Source organism: Octopus sinensis, linkage group LG1, assembly GCF_006345805.1.
Source record: "Octopus sinensis linkage group LG1, ASM634580v1, whole genome shotgun sequence".
Taxonomy (NCBI): Eukaryota; Metazoa; Mollusca; class Cephalopoda; order Octopoda; family Octopodidae; genus Octopus; species Octopus sinensis.
In genome coordinates, this window is record NC_042997.1 from 102,619,425 (window position 1) to 102,640,185 (window position 20,761).

The 20,761-nt window shown below is 37.9% G+C and overlaps 2 protein-coding genes across 2 annotated transcripts in view; one reads left to right on the forward strand and one right to left on the reverse strand.

Moving 5' to 3' along the window:
- LOC115213279 (probable ATP-dependent RNA helicase DDX52) overlaps nt 1–7,930 on the reverse strand; it is a 28,097-nt gene extending 20,167 nt beyond the window's left edge. The window contains exons 1-3 of the mRNA XM_029782214.2: nt 7,510–7,930; nt 6,287–6,401; nt 4,997–5,112 (exon numbers count right to left, since the gene is read on the reverse strand). Coding sequence (XP_029638074.1) covers nt 4,997–5,112; nt 6,287–6,401; nt 7,510–7,596 — 318 coding nt within the window. The 5' untranslated portion in view covers nt 7,597–7,930. The remainder of the gene's footprint in view (nt 1–4,996; nt 5,113–6,286; nt 6,402–7,509) is intronic.
- Nucleotides 7,931–7,976: 46 nt separating this feature from the next.
- On the forward strand, nt 7,977–20,551 carry LOC115213811 (NADH-ubiquinone oxidoreductase subunit 8). The gene is made up of 6 exons (XM_029782689.2): nt 7,977–8,127; nt 11,092–11,154; nt 14,715–14,804; nt 15,674–15,846; nt 18,137–18,265; nt 20,274–20,551. The coding sequence occupies exons 1-6, from the start codon at nt 8,088–8,090 to the stop codon at nt 20,403–20,405; spliced, it is 627 nt and encodes a 208-aa protein (XP_029638549.1). The 5' UTR covers nt 7,977–8,087; the 3' UTR covers nt 20,406–20,551.
- The last annotated feature ends 210 nt before the right edge of the window (nt 20,552–20,761 follow it).

Here is a 20,761-nt window from a genome sequence, read left to right on the forward strand (position 1 = left end):
CTGTGTGTCTCTGTGTCTGTCACCCACCACCACTTGATAACTAATGGTTTGTTTACGTCTCTGTAACATAGCAGTTCAGCAAAAAACTGATAAAATAAATACAAGACTTGAAATAATGTAAGTACTGGTCAACTAAAACCCTTCATGGCAGTACTACAGTATGCCCTCAGTCCTTGACTAGAACAAGTAAAATAAGAGAAAAGATAAAGAACAAGGTATTTCAATTAGTTAGAATAGATTTCTCTGTTGTTTAAAATATTGGGTCATCCCATAAATAATGTGTTTTTTCCAACTGCATAAACTAAAAGTCGGAGGGGGACGGGATAAACTACCTGCATCAACTTGCTATCAAAGCAAGTAGTAATTTTACCATTCCCTTATTCTTAGTACAGTTCAATTTTAAGTTATTTTTTCAAAGCTATAATGGAAGCGACAAAGGAGCATATTCAAAATATTTTGCTTTATGAGTTCAATAAAGGCAACAATGCAATAGAAAGTGCAAGGAATATTAATGCAGTATATGGGGATTGGACAATAGGTGCAAGACAGTGTCAGCAGTGGTGCCAGAAATTCTGAGCCAGAAACTACAGCCTAGAAGATGAGCCTTGTCCTGGAAGATCTGTAGAGCTCGATGAAGATATCCTGCAAACCCTAGAGGAACAAAATCCCATTGTAACTGTTGAGAAACTAGAAGAGAAGCTTGGGTTGGTCATTTAACTATTGATGACACCTGCGTACCATTAGAAAAGTCAGCAAATTGGGTCAATGGGTTCCTCACAAACTTTCCGAGTCTAATCACACATAGAGAGTGAATGTTTGCTCTTCTTTGCTGTCATGTCTCATGAACAAACTTTTTTTGGACCGAATAGTGACTGGTGACGAGAAATGGGCTCTCTATAAAGATGTCAAGTACCGAAGACTGTGGATAGGGAAAGGAGAAACATCGGCACTCCAGGCTAAAGAAGGTCTTCACCCTTGTTAGGTGTTGTTATCTGTTTGGTGGTATATGAAAGGTTTAGTCCATTTTGAACTTTTAAACCCAAACTAAGCAACAACAAAGGAGATCTAATGTGAGCAGCTTGAGTGGCTTAAGCCAGCGCTAGAAGAAAAACGACCATCTTTGGTTTCAAGACGAAAGATGTTCTTCCATTCAGATAATGCTCAGCCACATACAGCGAGGATGACATTCCAAAGGTTGGAGGAGTTTCAATGGGCAACGATGCCCCACCCACCATATTTGCCAGACATTGCCCCATCAGATTATCATTTATTCTGCAGTCTTCAAAATTATTTCGACAAAAAATATGAATTCTGTAGTTGAGGTCAGAACAGTACTGGAGGAGTATTTTTCATCATGGATAAGTGAATTTTGGAAGAGGGGGTCTTGCAAGTCTACCAGATAGATGGAAGAGCATTGTAGAAAATGGAGAGTATATTTTAGATTAAAAAAGAACTTTATCTTAATTTTGAGCGACTTCAGGATCAGAGCTAAATGGTTGCCCAGAAGAAGACCTGCTTAGAGGAGAAGGGTCTGGAAGCTTAAAGATCCTGCAAATGGACAGAGATTTAGAGACATACTACTCGAAGCCTTTGACGAAATAGAAGGGGATATAGCTTCACTTAATGTGGAAGGCAACTGGAGATTTCTACGGGACAATCTGCTGACAGCCACTGACCAGATCTGTGGATGGAGCAAAGTACCATCTCGACCCAGAGTAACATGGTGGTGGAACTCTGTGGTCGACAGGGCTATTAGACAAAAGAGACAGGCTTGGAAGGACTGGAGGAACGGTGGTAGCAGGGAATTGTATCAGACAGCCTGAAGGGAAGCTAGGAGACAGGTTTATTTAGCCAGAGGGGAAGCGGATAAGAAAAAATTTGCCAATGTTCTGAGCCGTGAGGATGAAAGACTTGAGGTATTTTGTGTTGCAAGACAGTGTGTGAGAGAGAATCGTGATGTGGTAGGAGAGAAGTGTGTTCGCATGGATGATGGTTCACTTGCGCTAAATGAGGATGTAAAGAGAGAGGTTTGGAGATGCCACTATGAAAGGTTGCTGAATAAAGAAAATGAATGGGATAAAGAGAGTCTGCCGAATGTTGACCCAACAGAGGGACCAGCTATCCGAGTTGATAGTTCCGTGGTAGCTAAGGCAATTAGAAGCATGAAGACAGGGAAAGCCACAGGAATTACTGCAGAGATGCTCAAAATATCTGGCGGTGTCGGCTATAACCTAGTCACCCGTATAGTCAACCAGGTGATACACGAAGGAGTCATACCCAATGACTGGTGTAGCAGCATACTAGTCAACTGCTACAAAGGTAAAGGTGATGCCCTAGATACAAATAATTACAGAGGTATCAAGTTGTTGGATCAAGTAATGAAGGTTACGGAGAGGGTCATAGCCCAACTAATTAGAGAGAGAGTTAGTTTAGATGAGATGCAGTTTGGGTTCGTGCCAGGGAAAAGTACCACTGATGCTATATTCCTGGTAAGGCAGCTGCAGGAGAAATACCTAGCCAAAGATAAGCCCCTGTACCTGGCTTTTGTTGACATGGAGAAAGCTTTTGATAGGGTCCCCCGATCCCTTATCTGGTGGTCAATGAGGAAACTAGGGATAGATGAATGGCTGGTGAGGACTGTGCAAGCCATGTACAGAGATGCCGTAAGTAAGGTTAGGGTTGGCAACATGTACACAGAAGAATTCAAAGTAGAGGTTGGGGTCCACCAGGGTTCAGTACTCAGCCCCCTCTTATTTATCATAGTCCTCCAGGCAATTACGGAGGAATCCAAGACAGGTTGTCCCTGGGAGCTCCTCTACGCTGACGACCTTGCTCTTATTGCTGAGTCACTATCAGAGCTGGAGGAGAAGTTCCAGGTGTGGAAGGAGGGTTTAGAATCGAGGGGCCTTAGAGTCAACCTAGCTAAAACCAAAGTACTAATAAGTAGGAAGGTAGACAATCCACAAATGTCTTCAGGAAGATGGCCCTGCTCGATCTGTAGAAAAGGTGTAGGTAGAAACTCTATAAGATGTACCCAGTGAAAGCTATGGACACATAAGAGGTGCAGCAATGTCAAAGGTAGGCTAACTGGGAAGATAGTTTTTGTATGTGGCAGATGCTCAGGAACATTAATCTCCGAAAATCTGCAGAAAATAACTTCCGTCACTTTCCAAGGGGAAAAACTAGAAGTAGTTGATAACTTCCGTTATCTAGGTGACCAAGTCAGTAGTGGGGGTGGGTGCGCTGAAAGTGTAACTGCTAGAATAAGAATAGCCTGGGCAAAGTTTAGGGAGCTCTTACCTCTGCTGGTGACTAAAGGCCTCTCGCTCAGAGTAAAAGGCAGACTGTATGATGCGTGTGTACGAACAGCCATGCTACATGGCAGTGAAACATGGGCCGTGACTGCCGAGGACATGCGTAAGCTCGTGAGGAATGAAGCCAGTATGCTCCGATGGATGTGTAATGTCAGTGTACATACTCGACAGAGCGTTAGCACCTTGAGAGAAATGTTGTACCTAAGAGGCATCAGTTGTGGTGTGCAAGAGAGACGATTGCGCTGGTATGGTCATGTGGCGAGAATGGATGAAGATAGGTGTGTGAGAAAGTGCCAATCCTTAGCAGTTGAGGGAACCCGTGGAAGAGGCAGACCCAGGAAAACCTGGAACGAGGTGGTGAAGCACGACCTTCGAACTTTAGGCCTCACTGAGGAAATGACCAGCGACCGAGACCTTTGGAAATATTCTGTACGTGAGAAGACCAGGCAGGACAAGTGAGCCCAGCCCACTTATGAATGCCTTTCCTCCCTTGGACACAAAGTCGATATAGAAGCTCATCCGACGACAGGCACCCATGCCAACCCCCTTTGCTTGCGAAGACATGTTGGGGCATTTGAAATCGAAATCGAAATCGAATTGAACCAGCCAGGATCCCTGGTCTGGTGGTATGTAAAAAGCACTATCTGACTCGTGGCCTATGCCAGCGCCGCCTCCACTGGCTTCCGGGCTGGTGACACGTAAAATACACCAATCTGACCGTACAACAGGCACCCATGCCAACCCCCTTGCTTGCGAAGACATGTTGGGGCAAGCGAAATCGAATCGAATTGAACCAGCCAGGATCCCTGGTCTGGTGGTACGTAAAAAGCACTATCCGACTCGTGGCCGATGCCAGCGCCGCCTCCACTGGCTTCCGTGCCGGTGGCACGTAAAATACACCAATCTGACAGTACGACAGGCACCCATGCCAACCCCCTTGCTTGCGAAGACATGTTGGGGCAAGCGAAATCGAAATCGAATTGAACCAGCCAGGATCCCTGGTCTGGTGGTACGTAAAAAGCACTATCCGACTCGTGGCCGATGCCAGCACCGCCTCCACTGGCTTCCGTGCCGGTGGCACGTAAAATACACCAATCTGACCGTACGACAGGCACCCATGCCAACCCCCTTGCTTGCGAAGACATGTTGGGGCAAGCGAAATTGGAATCGAAATTGAAATCGAATTGAACCAGCCAGGATCCCTGGTCTGGTGGTACGTAAAAAGCACTATCCGACTCGTGGGGTAAAAAGCACTATCCGACTCGTGGCCGATGCCAGCTCCGCCTCGTCTGGCTTCCGTGCCGGTGGCACATAAAATACACCAATCCGACCGTGGCCGTTGCCAGCCTCGCCTGGCACCTGTGCAGGTGGCACGTAAAAAGCACCCACTACACTCACGGAGTGGTTGGCGTTAGGAAGGGCATCCAGCTGTAGAAACACTGCCAGATAAGACTGGAGCCTGGTGCAGCCTTCTGGCTTCCCAGATCCCCGGTCGAACCGTCCAACCCATGCTAGCATGGAGAACGGACGTTAAACGATGATGATGATGATGAAAAGAAGTATAAAAAAAAACGCATTATTTATGGGATGACCCAATATTTTGAATACTTTTGTAGATCTCATGAAACATGAATGTTAAAAAATGTGTACTAGCAAACTGAAAATAAGTTTTATACACGTACCAATGAGTCTTTATTTTTAGTTATTTTCTTCACAGAATTTTCTTTATCAGGTTCTGTTTTTTGTACTTTCTTCTGTTTATAAAAAATAATGTCACCTTCATCTTCCTCATCAAGCTCTGGTGGAAAGAAAAAAAGATGTCGATTCTTTATTCTTAACATATTGGTGAGACCAATCTGCAGACCATTTCATCAAAACACATTCAAATTGGTTCTAATGTCGAATGTAAAGTTCAACTTTAGATAGTCTTGTTTTAGGTAAGCTACAGTAATTCTCATTTGGTGACATAACATGAAATACAAATGAAAGTGGTAAAGTTGATATGAACAGTAGACTGATGTGCCCCAATACCTTAAAGTAGTTCAGTTCATGTAACTCTCTTTTATCCAAATCTGCCATAATATATACTAGTAAAGTATTAAATTAAAAAAATAATATATATGAAATAGCGCTAAGAGTACCATACAAGTGTGATCGTTGCCAGAGCAACAAGCTGGGCTCTGTGCTGATGGCACGTAAAAACGCCATTCGAGCATGATCATTACCAGTGTTGCTTTACTGGCACTTGTGCTGGTAGCATGTGAAAAAACATTTGAGCGGGGTCATTGCCAGTGCCGCTGGATGGGCTCCTGTGCAGGTGGCACATAAAAAGCACCATTTGAGTGTGGCTGTTGCCAGTACTGCCTGACTGGCCCTCGGGCCGGTGGCACGTAAAAGCACCCACTACACTCTCGGAGTGGTTGCGTTAGGAAGAGCATCCAGCTGTAGAAACTCTGCCAGATCAGACTGGAGCCTGGTGCAGCCATTTGGTTTGCCAGACCTCGGTCAAATCGTCCAACCCATGCTAGCATGGAAAGTGGACGTTAAACAATGATGATGATGATTTTTGTGATATAATACCCAAAGAATTAAATTATATTTAAAGTCTCACATTTTCTCCTTAGATTAAAATGAATATACTGTTGTATCCCAACAAACCAATGTTTTCAGAAAAGCTGTGATATGGTCACAACTTCCTATCTTGTGTTAGCAATAGTGACAACTTTATCATTAATGTTACCTTCAACTGGAGGTGGCAAACTGGCAGAATCATGAGCATGCAGGACAAAAATTCTTAGCAGCATTTTGTCAGTCTGTATGTTCTGGGTTCAAATGCTGCTGAGATCAACTTCATCTTCTATCTCTTTCAGGGTTGATAAAATAAGTACCAGTTGAGCACCAAGTCAATGTAACTGACTTACCCCCACCCTTGAACCTGCTGGCCTTGTGCTAAAATTTGAAACCAATATTACCTTCAACTTTTCTAGATCTTTTTTTCTTTGACAATTCTGTACTGGTGGTAGAGGCTTCTTCTAATAAAGTAGAATCAGTTTCAAGTTTGGTTTCTTTTACATCCGTCTTAATTAACTGTAAGAAATACGAGTGAATAAATTAACCATAAATCATGTTTTGGAGTAACTGATAAATACTGGGCTTTAACTAGAATAACAAGATAAGAATCCAGCATCCAGAAGAGGAACTGCTGCTTCAAAATATATTCATAATAAAATGGAGCAACAAATAACAATAACGTCCTTTATGATTTAAGAACTGAAACATAAGCAAAATCATGCTTAGCTTCCTATCAGTTGTTCAATCAATGAGATTACCTGCTCAATGAATTAGTATTTAAGTGACTGAATATTTCACAGACATGTGCACCCATAACTGAATTCACAGGCAAAATCAGCGTGACACAGTATGAGACAAGGCTGAATTTTAAAATTATAAGTACAATCCATCAGTTTCTAACTACTCAGTTTCACTCATAGCAGGGATCAATTTGAGGCCATGAGAAATGACATTTGCCCAAAATGGCAAGTAGGGAGATTGAATCAAGGACCTTCTGGTTGTGAAGCAAACTTTTAACTATTTGGCCGCACTGCATATATATATATATATATATATATATATATATATAAGTAAAATTATATAGACTAACTTATGATGTAAAATAATTTTATGGCTTAATCTGGAAGCTTTCCAAGCTTGCTAAGATTAATACAGTTTATGCCCAGCTTGACCTGTGCAAATAAATAAAACAAAAATAAAAAAAAAGACCAAAGGAAGTTGGGTTGACTACTTAATAGAAGAATGATTGGTTATAGTAACTAGCATGGGATCTGGTGGCAAGACACAACAGATGTAACATGAAGAAAAGACAAGCTTCTTGAATAGGCCTGGGTAAAAGTTAGCATGAAACAAGAGAGCAGACGCTGTTGAAGCAGTGATAAATCGATAGAGAAAGGCAACAGAATGCGGAACAAAAGTTTTGGTTTACGTAAAACAAACAAATACCGATTTACATTATTAGTAACCAAAAACAATTTATAAGCAACTTACAAAAATTATAAGAACAAGTTCCAAAATTAAGAGGAAGTTGTGACACGTTATCTTTTCATCTCAATAGGGTGATTATCTATTATTTATAAGTATATAAAACCGATAATATAAAAATGAACATCTTAATAATTACCTTAAGTTTCTGAGCATCAGACTTAAAGCGCTTTAAGTCAAATTTCGCACCAACTCCGAGGAGTCGGAATAAAGAATGGCCATCCATTTTGATAACCAAACACGTGGGATGGACGTCGTATAATATAAACACAAGAAACCGGTGTTCACGTTTTCATTTTACCTAGTAATTAATATGACGCCAGAGGAAAGAATATGATATATATATATAAGATAATATGTTTTTATCAAGATTTAGAAGGAATGCAAACGCACTGTGTTTTGGATCTTTTCGCTTGTTTTGGCTTGAAAATTATAAATTACATAGAAATTTTGTCGAAATTTTCTATTAGTTTTTAAAATTCTTGATTTAGATTTTTAAAAATTCTTACATCAGAGATGTATTTGTCATGTTCTAGTAGATTATTTATAAAAAAAAAAGTTCGTTCCCACTGTTTCACCCTCACACATCAATAAAGTTTCACCACATAATAATTATGTTCATTCAGGTATTCCATATTTTAAAGTAACTCCGAAACGAAACTCTAACTGTAGTTAACTCCCCCTGATCAGCATTTCGGGGACGTTTCTGTAGCAGACATGACGAATTATTTAAAGATATATTCGGCGGGACGTTCAGGTAAAAGTCTATTATTTTTAGTTTTTTTCTTCTAAAATCTGTAATGGTAATCAAATGCAACTTAGGTTTTTTAATTACAAATAGATTTCTACAAAATCCACGGAGTCTATACAGCGTTCAGTGTTTTCTTCCACAACCTTGGAAGCTTCGTCCTTCAGTGCTCTTAGTGCAGTCTTAAAAATCTGATTTGTTTTCTTCTAGCTCACTTAGCTGACACAAACAACTTCTACCAATGTTTTTAAATGACTGTAAAATTCTAGTCATATGTGTTGAATTTGTGGTTCATTTCTTTTTATATAATCCATAATTCAACCTTATTATTCACAATAGTGTGATATACTTGGGTGTTGTATAACTTAACTCAGAAAACTGAACTGGGTAAACTCCGCAGTCTGATATTGTTCAATGCATGTCGTAAGCATATCAGAATACTCGATTAAAATAAATGTTGTTTCTTTTCCTCTTTATTTTGCATAAACTGGAGCGTAATAATAAATGTAGTTCTATTTATTTAAAATGTATTTGATTCTTTGTATTCAAATCTTATAGGTATAATTTGTTTACGGTTACAGGTGTGTATGTATTTGTGTTTTAGGAAGCAAATTTAGATTTTAAACTCATCCAATGTGTCCTTCCTTTAAGTTATATAATGTGATTTGAAGATATAGCTGCTATTTCTAGTAGGTCGATTTACAGCGTAAACTCTCGATACTCCCCACCTTCGTTAACAGAGTACCACAACCATCTGTCCCTTTACTTTTTTCCTAACCCTTACTCCACGACAGTGCCATACCTCCGTAAAATATGCATATCACATCCTCATACATGCATATCACATCCTCATACATCTTCCCTTCCATCTAAGCGCACAGCTTGTCAGTCACACTGAACCCTGACTCGAAATACACCTTTTTACTTTTTTTTTACCAGCAACATCAGAGAGCATCAATAACAATCAACCGTCACATTCAAAAACATTAGCACATCGCATATATAGAAGATTGAAAATGAAGAAAAAGCACTTCACAAAATATACTCAGAGCACTCATAGGTCAACCACAGTTGGTCAATCCAAAGAAGTAACAATTTAAGTTTATAAACAATATATTTGTTCCATCATGGATTGTTCACTTCAAGATCCAGTCATTGTTGTGGTGTGGTTGTTTGTATGCCTTAATGACCCTGAGAACTGCCAGAGGAGCACACAATGACCATTGATACGCTTTCAACTAGGAGTTAAGTAATAACACTGTCTTGTGAGTTCTTGGTATAGTAGAAGGTTAAGGGAAGCAGTCTTGATAAAACTATCAGAGTGGAGCTCTGCAAATGGTTCCTTGACAAATTCTACTGTGTGTCCAGTGACTCCTGCTTCTAGTCTCATTGCCATCTCATCTCATCCCAAATTAGCTGGATCCAACAACTGTCACTTGCTGCTGAATTCAGATAATTTGGAGTGTTTATGATGCTGTGCAAGTTCTCTTTACTTCAAACTAGACCACATGCAAGTCATAACTTTGGAACTACAAACAAATGGCAGGCCTTTTACTGTAGCAGTATCACACATGTCTGTAATTGTGAAATACTACCACATTCATATTTTCCCCACTTGAAAGGGCACATGGATGGTGTAGCATAGAGGGAACCGTCATGATTCTGTGGCTCTTGTGTGGCTGCATTTTCTGTTGAAGTGTTGTGAACTGAAGTCAGTCTCCATCAAGCACTGATAGATATACATGACATGTCAGAATGTCATCTCAACTAGATGTAGCCAAAGGTTGTAACCAGTCTTTTGGACAGCTGCCTGTTTGCTATGAGGTTTGTTTGATAAGTACTGACCTGGAATCATTCAAGAACAAGATTACTCCTTTTAATGGGTGGTTTGTTATAGTTGACAAAACAGAAGTTCTAAAGTTATAGCACCTGATAGTTAGACTGAAATATTTGAACCAACAAGGTAGCTTCTACATAATTGATTGGTTTGCAAGAAACAACAGCCAAATCTCATTGAAATTACCTCCTATTATCTTAAAAAAAATAACTAAAAAGCCACTTTAGAAAATATCCTAAACAGTCCTTACCAAGGCAATGACTAGTGACAGACCTTTGGAGATATGCTGTGCTTGAGAAGACCCGACAAGTGAAACCATGGCCCATGGCCTATGCCAGCGGGTGTAACCAGCCCAATTATGAATACCCCTCATTCATTGGACAATAAACTTTGCTTGCAAAGACCTATTGAGGCAAATGAAATCAATATCAAAATTGCTGACGAGGCCTATGACAGTACCGCCTGATTGGCACTTGTGCCAGTGGAATGTTAAAAGCACATCCAAATGTGGGGTGTAACCGGCTCACTGCTTGTGAAAACCTATTGAGGCAAGTCAAAACAAATCAAAATTGCTTCCGTAGCCGATGACAGTACTACCTGATTGGCACTCGTGCCAGTGGAACGTTAAAAGCACATCTGAGCGTGATTGTTGCCAGGGCCATAGATTGGCACATGAAAAGCACCATTCGAAAGTGATTGTTGCCAGAGTCGCTCTACTGGCACATGTGCTGGTGGCACGTGAAAAACAACATTCGAGTGTGGTCGTTGCCAGTGCCGCTGGACTGGCTCCTGTGCAGGTAGCACATAAAAACACCTTTTGAGCTAGAACCACCTGGTGTCACGTAAAAGCACCCACTACACTCTTGGAGTGGTTGGCGTTAGGAAGGGCATCCAACTGTAGAAACTTTGCCAGATCAGATTGAGCCTGGTGCAGCCTCTGGCTCACCAGTCCTCAGTTAAACCGTCCAACCCATGCCAGCATGGAAAGCGGATGTTAAATGATGATGATGATAACTCCTAAAAAGATAGGCTGCAACTGGCTGGAATACCTTTCACTCAGAAATGAAATGTAAAGCTCCATCAGATGTGTTAGCTTTATATTGTTTTAAAACTAACTTTATGTATTTTCTTTACAGCCCATCAAATACTATGTCATTCTACTCGTGCTACATCAATTGTTCCCAATAGATCACTATGGAGTAAGTATAGAATTTATTTTAAATTTGTTGACTTAATAATGCATGCATATATAGACACACACATATATATATATAATGATTTTGCTTAGGTATAGCAATGCTAATAACCAGTAGTTAGAACTTATTAACTACTTTAGAATAAGGTGTTAGATGAATACAGTGTGTATGTTAAAACTATTCCATTGACTTCTTAAATCATTTCTAAAATAAAGAGTAGGATCTATCCCAGGAACTGGTGTTTATGATATTTTTATTTGATTCTCTCATAAATTTTTATAGTTTTTCTGTTTCTCTACAGACTTTTTCAGTAAGGAAATATTCCATGGCAGTATTTTTTATCAAAATGATTAAACTGAGGCTGCAATTTTTAACCTTATCAGTATTTCTTGTAATATTCAGTAACAAATCTGTTCATCACTGTTTGGTCTTACTTTCATAATTCTTTCCAATTTTGGCACAAGACCAGCAATTTTGAGGACGTTAAGTTGATTACATCAACCCCAGTGCTTAATTTGTACTTTATTTTATCAATCCTGATAGAATGAACAAAGAGGTTAAACTCAGTGACATTTGAACTCAGAATATGAAGATTCAGAAGAAATGCCTCTAAGCATTTTATCCATTCAGTACACTTATGAATCTGACAGCTCACTGCTTTTCTTTCTTTTATGATAATTTCTTGATAGCAATTGCAGTGTGGAAGACACAAGTTAGCCATTCAGAAACACACAAAAACTGTTAACTTCATTTAAACTTTTATTTGTATTATTGTGTCAAAAGTTTTATTACTTCAAACTGCATTCCATTTATTGTTAAAAAAACCCAACAAAAACAAACGTTTACAATGCAACCATAATAATATAGGGGTTTTAGTTGATAATATTGAGTCTAGTACTTATACTTTGCAGTGTCATTAGAGTGTTGGATTGAATGCATTGCAACATTTGTTCTGGACTCTGAAATCAAATCCTGCCAAGGCAGCTTTGCTTTTCATCCTTTCAGTGTTTGATAGAATGTAGGATCAATCCTGAGCATTGGATTGGTGGAACTGTAAGAACATTGGCTCTGATGCTATGTCTTGTGGTATTTGTTCTGGCTTTCTGTGTTTTAAATCATGTTCTGCCTTGCTCTCTGAAAAGCACTCTCACCAACCCATAGGCCTTGCATGGCAAGTAAGACAAATCCTCAGCACCAAATAGATGGTGCAAGGTGGAGTTGAGAAAAGGGTTCTTCCAGCTAGAAAGGCATGTGCTCTGGGGAATATATTTTACTAACCTCTGTTTATTGAATGATTAAATTACCTTCTGAGTTGCAGTGTTTTTACACCAATACTCATACACACAAACACATATATATTTATTTGTGATGGACTTCCACACAGTTTCCTACCAAATTCTACTCTCTCTCCTTGAATCCAGGGTAGTGGATTGGTAGAATTGTGTTCTGTTCAACCCATGCTAGCATGGAAGGCAGACGTTAAACGATGATGATGATGATGTATATTCTAGTTCCATGTTTCTTGAGTTCAAAATCTTGTCTAAACTGCTATCAATAGTGAAGTAGCCCCTTCATCGACCTCAAAAAAGAGTTTGCATCCTGATTTCAGTAGATACAATCTGATGGCAGAAAGTGCTCTGTAGCTAACCATTATGACAATGAAGAGGTTACAGAAGACATATGCTTAAGGTTTTTTTGGATTTTTTTTCGCATTTTTATTCTGTTACTGGTTTCAATCATTTGACTACAGTCATGCTGGAGCATCACCTTTAAGGATTTTAGTTGATTGTTTTATATACACCAACGCCAATATTTTTGAGTACTAATTTTATTGTCTCCTAAGTGGCAAAAGGCAGGTGAATTTAACATAAAGGGATATAACTCGAATCAGCTTGAATACTACACGGTCAGTGGTAGTATTCAGCACCTAATCTCCACCATTTGATACCTACTTTCCATGCTAGCATGTGTTGCATGGGTCGTCATGATTTGAGTCAGTCCTTAATCTACCTCCTTGCTAGGTTAAAGGACCAGAGCACATCTCACTCGTATGTTTTCATCATGTGTGTGTACACACACACACACACACATATATGACGGGCGTCTGTACAATTTTTGCCTACCTAATTTCTCTCACAAAATTTTGGTTGATCTAACGCTTAATAATTCCAGTTTTTGACATGGATTTGTGCCCAATCTTCCTGATAATGTGTAATGTAGCATCATTACATATGACTTGGGTCCATATAAATTTTCTCACAGGAGCTTCCAAAATATTCATTAGTTTACTTCTGCTATATGCTAGCTTTTTATACACTTAGAAGTATTTCCATTTATTCAGTGCTACATAAACTTTAGACTGGTGATTTTTTTTTTGTTTTTTAATAACTTATGTCTTTTTTATCATTAAGTACTGTACCAGCATAACCTTAGTACCAATTTTTTTTAACCTTGTCTGTCCTATGTCTGTTTGCATGGCATTTTTAAAAGAAAAAAAAATATGGTAGGGGAGTTAGGTTATTGAATTTGATAGCAGTCAAATATAAGGAGTTCTATTTATTTTATGGCTTGTATTGGGGTGAGTACACCAAATCCCTTCATGTCATAAGAAGTCACTAAAAAGTTTGGTGACAAGAGGGCTATAAAATGCTGTTGCATGAAACCCATCCAACTCAATGCCAGCATGGAAAATTGGACATAAGAAATAATGGTTTCAAATTTTGCCACAAGAGCAGCAATTTTGAGGGAGGGGATAAGTCAATTACATTGACCCCAGGGTTCAACTGGTATTTATTTTATCAACCCCAAAAGAATGAAAAGCAAAGTTGACCTCGGCGGAATTTGAACTCAGAATGTAGTGATGGGTGAAATACCGCTGACATAAAAATAATGTTGATGATTTTTTGGCTCATGATTCTTTTTGACAGTGCTCATGACTTTGGAAAGTAGGGATGGGGAAGAAGAAACTACAACTCCTGGGTTGCTGCAGTAGGAAGCATCTTATTAAAATATTGAGTTTCCTCAGTTTGGAGATCTGATCTGAATGTTTACAGCATTATGGGCTTTGTGAAAGGCAGTCTAGAGGGGTAGTTAGTTATTGGTGGTGGTGCTAAATCAAGTAATGGATTTTTGTTTTCTTTCTTTTAAACTACAGTATTGCATTGAAAAATCTCTATTATAAATCATATATAAAGATATTATCAAACTTTGTCCATCACAGTATCATCATCATCATTATCATTTAACGTCTGTTTTACATGCTGGCATGGGTTGGATGTCAACCATTTTACAAAGTGCACTGGATGCTTTTCGTGTAACACCAGCTCCAGTATCAATTTTGCTGTGGTGGACTGGTCTTGAGTACAACAAAGCACCAAATATCTCAGTCTTTTGTCATCTCCTTTGTAATATGAATATATTATTTTTTATACTTTATCATTTTATCAAACACTTTTCTGTTTTGAATGATAATTATTTGTTTTGTTTTGTACAATGTCTACTGCTTTTGCCTTTCTTAATATTGGTGATAATCTCTAATCATGATGCACATAATCTCTTTTCAGAGGATGTAAGTCCTCCTGAGCCGAGCATGAAGTGGGCTGATATCACAGATCGAGCTGCAAGAACAACCTTCTGGGGAGAAATGATTGGTGGTAAGATTATTTAGAGTTTATCCTTTATGGTAGTGATTTTGCTCTATGTTGTATATGTGTGTGTGTGTGTGTATACATATATATATATATATATATATATACACTCTTTTATTTGTTTCAATCATTTGATTGTGGCCATGATGGAGCACCGCCTTTAGTCAAGCAAATCGACCCCAAGGCTTATTCTTTATAAGCCTAGTACTTATTCTATCGGTCTCTTTTGCTGAATCGCTAAATTACAGGGACATAAACACACCAGCATCGGTTGTCAAGCGATGTTGAGGGGACAAACACACACACATACATATATATATATATATGACGGGCTTCTTTCAGTTTCCGTCTACCAAATCCACTCACAAGGCTTTGGTTGGCCTGAGGCTATAGTAGAAGACACTTGCCCAAGGTACCACGCAGTGGGACTGAACCCGGAACCACGTGGTTGGTAAGCAAGCTACTTACCGCACAGCCACTCCTGCGCCTATATATGTGTGTATGTGTCATCATTATTTTTATGTCTACTTTTCCCTGCTTGCATGGGTCAGATGAAAGTACATTGAAACAGTGATTTTTTTTATGGCCAGATTCTCTCCAGTCACTAATCACCCCTTGTTACCAAGCAAGGTAATAAGCTCCTAATCTATTGAACAGTAAACAGCCTGGACATGTTTTATGCAGGAACAGCCACACAAGCATGCATGCCCCCCCCACCACACACACACAGCAGGCTTCTTTCAGTTTCCATCTACTAAGTTCATGCACAAGGCTGTGGTTGGCTTGGGGCTATGATAGAATGACACGTGTGAAAGTATGTTGCAAAAATATTTCAAGGTATTCCTAATTATTTCTTTTTTCTCTTTCATTTCTAGGTCTTGCACTTGTATTTGGTCATCTTTTGAAAGAGCCTGCCACAATCAACTACCCTTTTGAGAAAGGCCCACTCAGTCCACGATTTCGTGGGGAACATGCTTTACGCAGGTATCCATCTGGAGAAGAAAGATGCATTGCTTGCAAGCTTTGTGAAGCTATTTGCCCAGCTCAGGTAACAGATCAGAAATTGCATGATTTATCTAGATTATTTATGATGATATTGTATTTTACTGTTTAGAATTATAATTTAACTCTTTTGTTATTGTATTTATTTTGAGATGCTCTCTGCTTCTTTCATTTACTTTAAATATAACAAAGACTTTAGTAAAATAACTTAGTTATCATTCAGCTAGTGTTAGGAACATAAATTGTGACTAAGGTTTGGTGGAAGATTTTAATTCAAAATTTATGAAAACAAGACATTTGTACTCAGAGCCAGAGCTGGTTTCAGCTGGGTTAGTAACAAAAGGGTTAATTTATAATTCGTTTTTAATGGTTCAACTCAAAGCAGATAAAGCTATAAATAATAGCGTGTAAATATTGGGTCAAAAATCCTTTCGGATAGAAATAGTTAAAGGCTGCCTATGGGACTTGAACACATATCTTCTGTAACCATGACAGATGTTATACCACTGGAACTAGAGCTACTCGTCAAATTTCTCTATTCTCTTTAAAAACTGTTTTTACCAGCAAGTATTGTATCATTATTTAACGTCTGTTGTCTATGCTGGCATGTGTTGGACGGTTTGACCGGAGCTGGTGAGCTGCACCAAATTCCAGTCTGATTTGGCATGGTTTCTACAGCTGGATGCCCTTCCTAATGCCAACCACTTTGTCATAAGAATTTGGAAACTTTGAGAGAATTTGAAATAATTTGTTTTTAACAGTTGATAGGTTATAGTGTTTTTAAGTCTACTATTTATTAACCCTTTGGTTATGTAATTAAATTTCTGCTCATTCCCATAATGATATTAATTATCTGCCAAATGGTAAAATTGATATTTTCTGCTTTTGTAGATACTTTTTGAGTACCTCTTGCAGGTATGGTTTTCATATCCACCACTGAAAGTATTTGATTCTCTCTCTGTAAAGATGTATTTGATAAAATATGTGGAAAAAAATTAAGAAAATCTGAAAAATTGTCTTTAAAAAGTGTCACAGGAGGGTGTCTCCTCTTGCAGCAGATGGAGAGGTTTTTTTTCTAAGTTCTGGAGTAAAATTGCTCTTTGCAGTTAATGATAGTGAAATGTTGAGCAGATATATCTGTATTCCAGACTAAAAGGGTTAAAAGCAAATTATTTCATGTTCTCTCTAAGTTTCTAAATTTTAATAATGTAAACAACATACAGCTCTTGCTAGTTAGAACAGGGTTTCTAAAATGGATTGAGAAATTCAAGGGGTTGCTTTGGTCCAATGGTAGAATGTCTGTCCTGTTTAATTTGTATATTTTTTGGCAGTAACTTTTGTTAAGAATTTAATATTTGTTTAGTTTCTCTCTTAGAGATAACTTAGAGTTGTATAAACTCGTGTCTAAAGAAGTGGGATAGTTGATTGATTGTTTCAGGGCAATTCATAGATTTAACTGCGGACTTGGACAGGCATGCATAAACAACATATAACTCTGTCAAATTTTGTTTATGTCATTAGAATTTATAATCTTTTGAGAAAACATGCAATAATTAGTTTTTGGAACAGTGAATCTCGATGCACAAAAAACTCTAAATTGCATTTGGTGAGAAATAGTCAAAAGTTGTCATGTCTCCACAGGCCTGTAATGCCCCACAGGCAGCCTTCAACTTTTTCTGTGCTTTGAGATTCACTGTTCCCAAAAAAGAACTGTTAAATTTGTTGGTTCACAATAGCCATGCTACGATTTTTCACTATCTGTGAACCTGGGCAATGCAAGTAACTAGTTGCTTCAGTCTGTTTGCTATTGTATTAGCATTAACCATAAATTCAATTGATCTAAGAAAATGTAAAAATTACAAATTTGCAAGGTATATCTCATGCTAGCATTGAAAAATAGAGTAAAAACTTAAAAAAAAACTCGAAATTGAGTGTATGGTATCCCTTTATCCCTTTACTAGTTTTGTCACTGGACTGTGGTCATGCTGGAGCACCACCCTGGTACTGGAGCAAGCTGTGTATGGTTATATGCTCAAACCTTGCTTTGTGCTTGTAAAAATATTGCACTGTTAGATGAATGTTAATCTGCCCAGCTGCTGTTTTCATAGTTACAAAAATTGTTGTAAAATCATTTGTTTAAAATGTGTAAATATCTAAATTTTCAGCAATCACTCCAGTCAAACTAGTAAAGAAAAATTTGGTATAAATCAGTTGTTTTATGATGTAAGGCTGAAGATAAAATATTTACTTCTGCAGAGCATAATTGTTTTCTCTGTTTCTTTGATATATATGTGTGTGTGCATGTATACATATATATATTATATATATATCTACAGGCTATTACCATTGAGGCTGAACCACGTGCTGATGGCAGTCGTAGAACTACCAGATATGATATTGATATGACAAAATGTATTTATTGTGGATTCTGTCAGGAAGCTTGTCCTGTTGATGCAATTGTTGAGGTAAAAGTTTACTTTTCATTTTATTAATAATAAATATAAATTATAGCTATGGTAGTGTTTAAATTTTCATGCAAACTGACTCTACAATACTATTTTGATTCCATATATGTGTGTCTTTGATGCCTTTGTGAATGATGTATATCATCATCACAATTTTATATCCATTTTATATCCATTTATATCCATGTAAGATCTTGATGAAGAATGAAAGTGAATTTTCACAAAATATATTTTGTTTTCATTACCTTAAAAATCATTTTAATGTATAACATTCTATTCTGTTCCTCTCAAGTTGGTGCTTATTGCATATATTGTTCAGGTTAATAGGTGCGGGAATAGCTGTCTGGTTAAGACGTTTGCTTCACAACCATATGGTCTCAGGTTAGGCCTCACTGTGTGACATTTTTGGTCCTCAACCAACCAATGCTTTGTGTGTAAATCTGGCAAACAGAAACTGCACAAAGCCCTATGTATATGTGCATGTGTGTCTGCATTTGTTTACATTTGTGTTTCTCTGAAAATTGCTCAGCTACAAGCAGAGAGATTGTTGTCATTTCCCCTGTCGACAAATCACATCTTGGTTTTGTGCTTTCAAAGATGTGAAATAAGTGACTCTTCACTTGAAAAACAAGTAAGGGTCAGTGATAAGAAGGACACCCACCTGTAAGACGATGCCTCAACAATATATCCATCTAATCCATGCTAGCATGGAAAAGTAGATATAAAAGAAATGAATGAATTAAAACTTTTACTAGAAATTACAACCAGGATGTAACTTCAACAGATATTAACATGGTCACAAGTATGGTTGTGTAGTTAAGAAGTTTGTTTTGGAAATACATAATTTTGGGTTCAGTTCCAACTGAACAGTGCCTTAAACAAATGTTTTCTAACATAGCCTTGGGTTAACTAAAACATCGTCTATGAAATTGGATAAACTGAAACTGAAAGGAAGCTCATTAAAGGGACTATTCCTGTTCTTTAGTGGTTTGCTTCATAATTTGGTCCTTGGGTGCATTTAGCAGGGTCCACTTTATTGCTAGGATTTAGGTCAAGTCTCTGGGGAGAATTTCTTCTCATCTGTCTTGGAGCCCTTAAAAAGGATCATGGATGCCACCCTTCCTCCTCTTAATAAGCAATTAAAACAATCATGTATTCAGTGTAGTCACAATTTCACTATAATTGACTTTGTTCCATTTCACTGATAGACTTTGTTTCAAGTTCAAAGGTTAGATGAATGCATATTGTTGAAACATTGTTTTACAGCTGAATGCCCTCCCTACCTCTAAAGCTAAGCTGTATTTTTAAGTAAAAGAATTTCCATTCCACTTATGTTCTGAAGTGCTGAGCCATCAAATGGTTTGTTGACTGGGAAATGACAAAAGACAATAATTTTTTATGCAATTTCAGAATGTAAGCATTCATACACACTTGCACACACTCACCCGTGCGCATACACACACTCACCCGTGCGCATACACATACTGAAGTTTGTATAGTTTTTGTTTACCAGATTTGCTCACTAAGTATTGGATAATGTAGTAGAAGGCACCAGCCCAAGATGCTGTGCTGTAGGAATGAACTTAAAACCATGTGGTTGCAGAGGGAACATCTTAACTATTTAGCCATGTCTGTATCAAATATGCTAAATGAAAAATTGTAGTTAATTTTGGAACCTAATTTTACTTCATGAAATCTTTCGTTATAAACATTGATTTTACAAAACTGCATTAGTATTTACCATAATTTTAATTTCAGTGTGAAGTATATCTGATATCCATTAAACATTTCTGACAGATATACTCATCATCAATTTCTATAATTTTCTTATACCATTCATTACCTTAAAAATTTTTTTAAGTTGACTCATTTTTACTTTAAATTTGTATCCTGATATTAGAGTGTAGATGATTTGTTTAAATTATTTTTGTAGTCATGCATTTGTAAAAATTTCAAAAATGCTCTGGATAGACTTCCTTATGATTTTCTTTTTTTTTTTTTTTTTCAGGGTCCCAATTTTGAGTATTCCACTGAAACTCGAGAAGAATTACTTTATAATAAAGAAAAGTTACTTTCAAATGGTGACAGATGGGAACCTGAAATAGCTGCTAATCTCCAGGCTGACTATTTATACCGATAACTAGTTTAGTACTAGTTTAGATTACCCCTGACAGCATGAGTTTGTAACTTGTTTATTTTCTAGGTGGAGTTCAATAGGTTGACATTTTGTACTGAACTTATGCATATGAAAATACCTTGTATATTAAATTACATTATTGCAAATAATGCCTGTCATTCTTTATTTCTTAAAAGACCTGTCCTTCACAGCAGAAATGTTAATTTCTGTATCCCCTGTTGAAGAGGATTGGCCTGCAAGAGTCCTATGCTGGTGCTATATAAAAATCACTCATGCCAGCACCATGTAAAAGTGCTTGTGCTGGTGCCAAGTTAAAAGCACTCAACACATGGATGTTAAAGGATGATTATGATGAACAA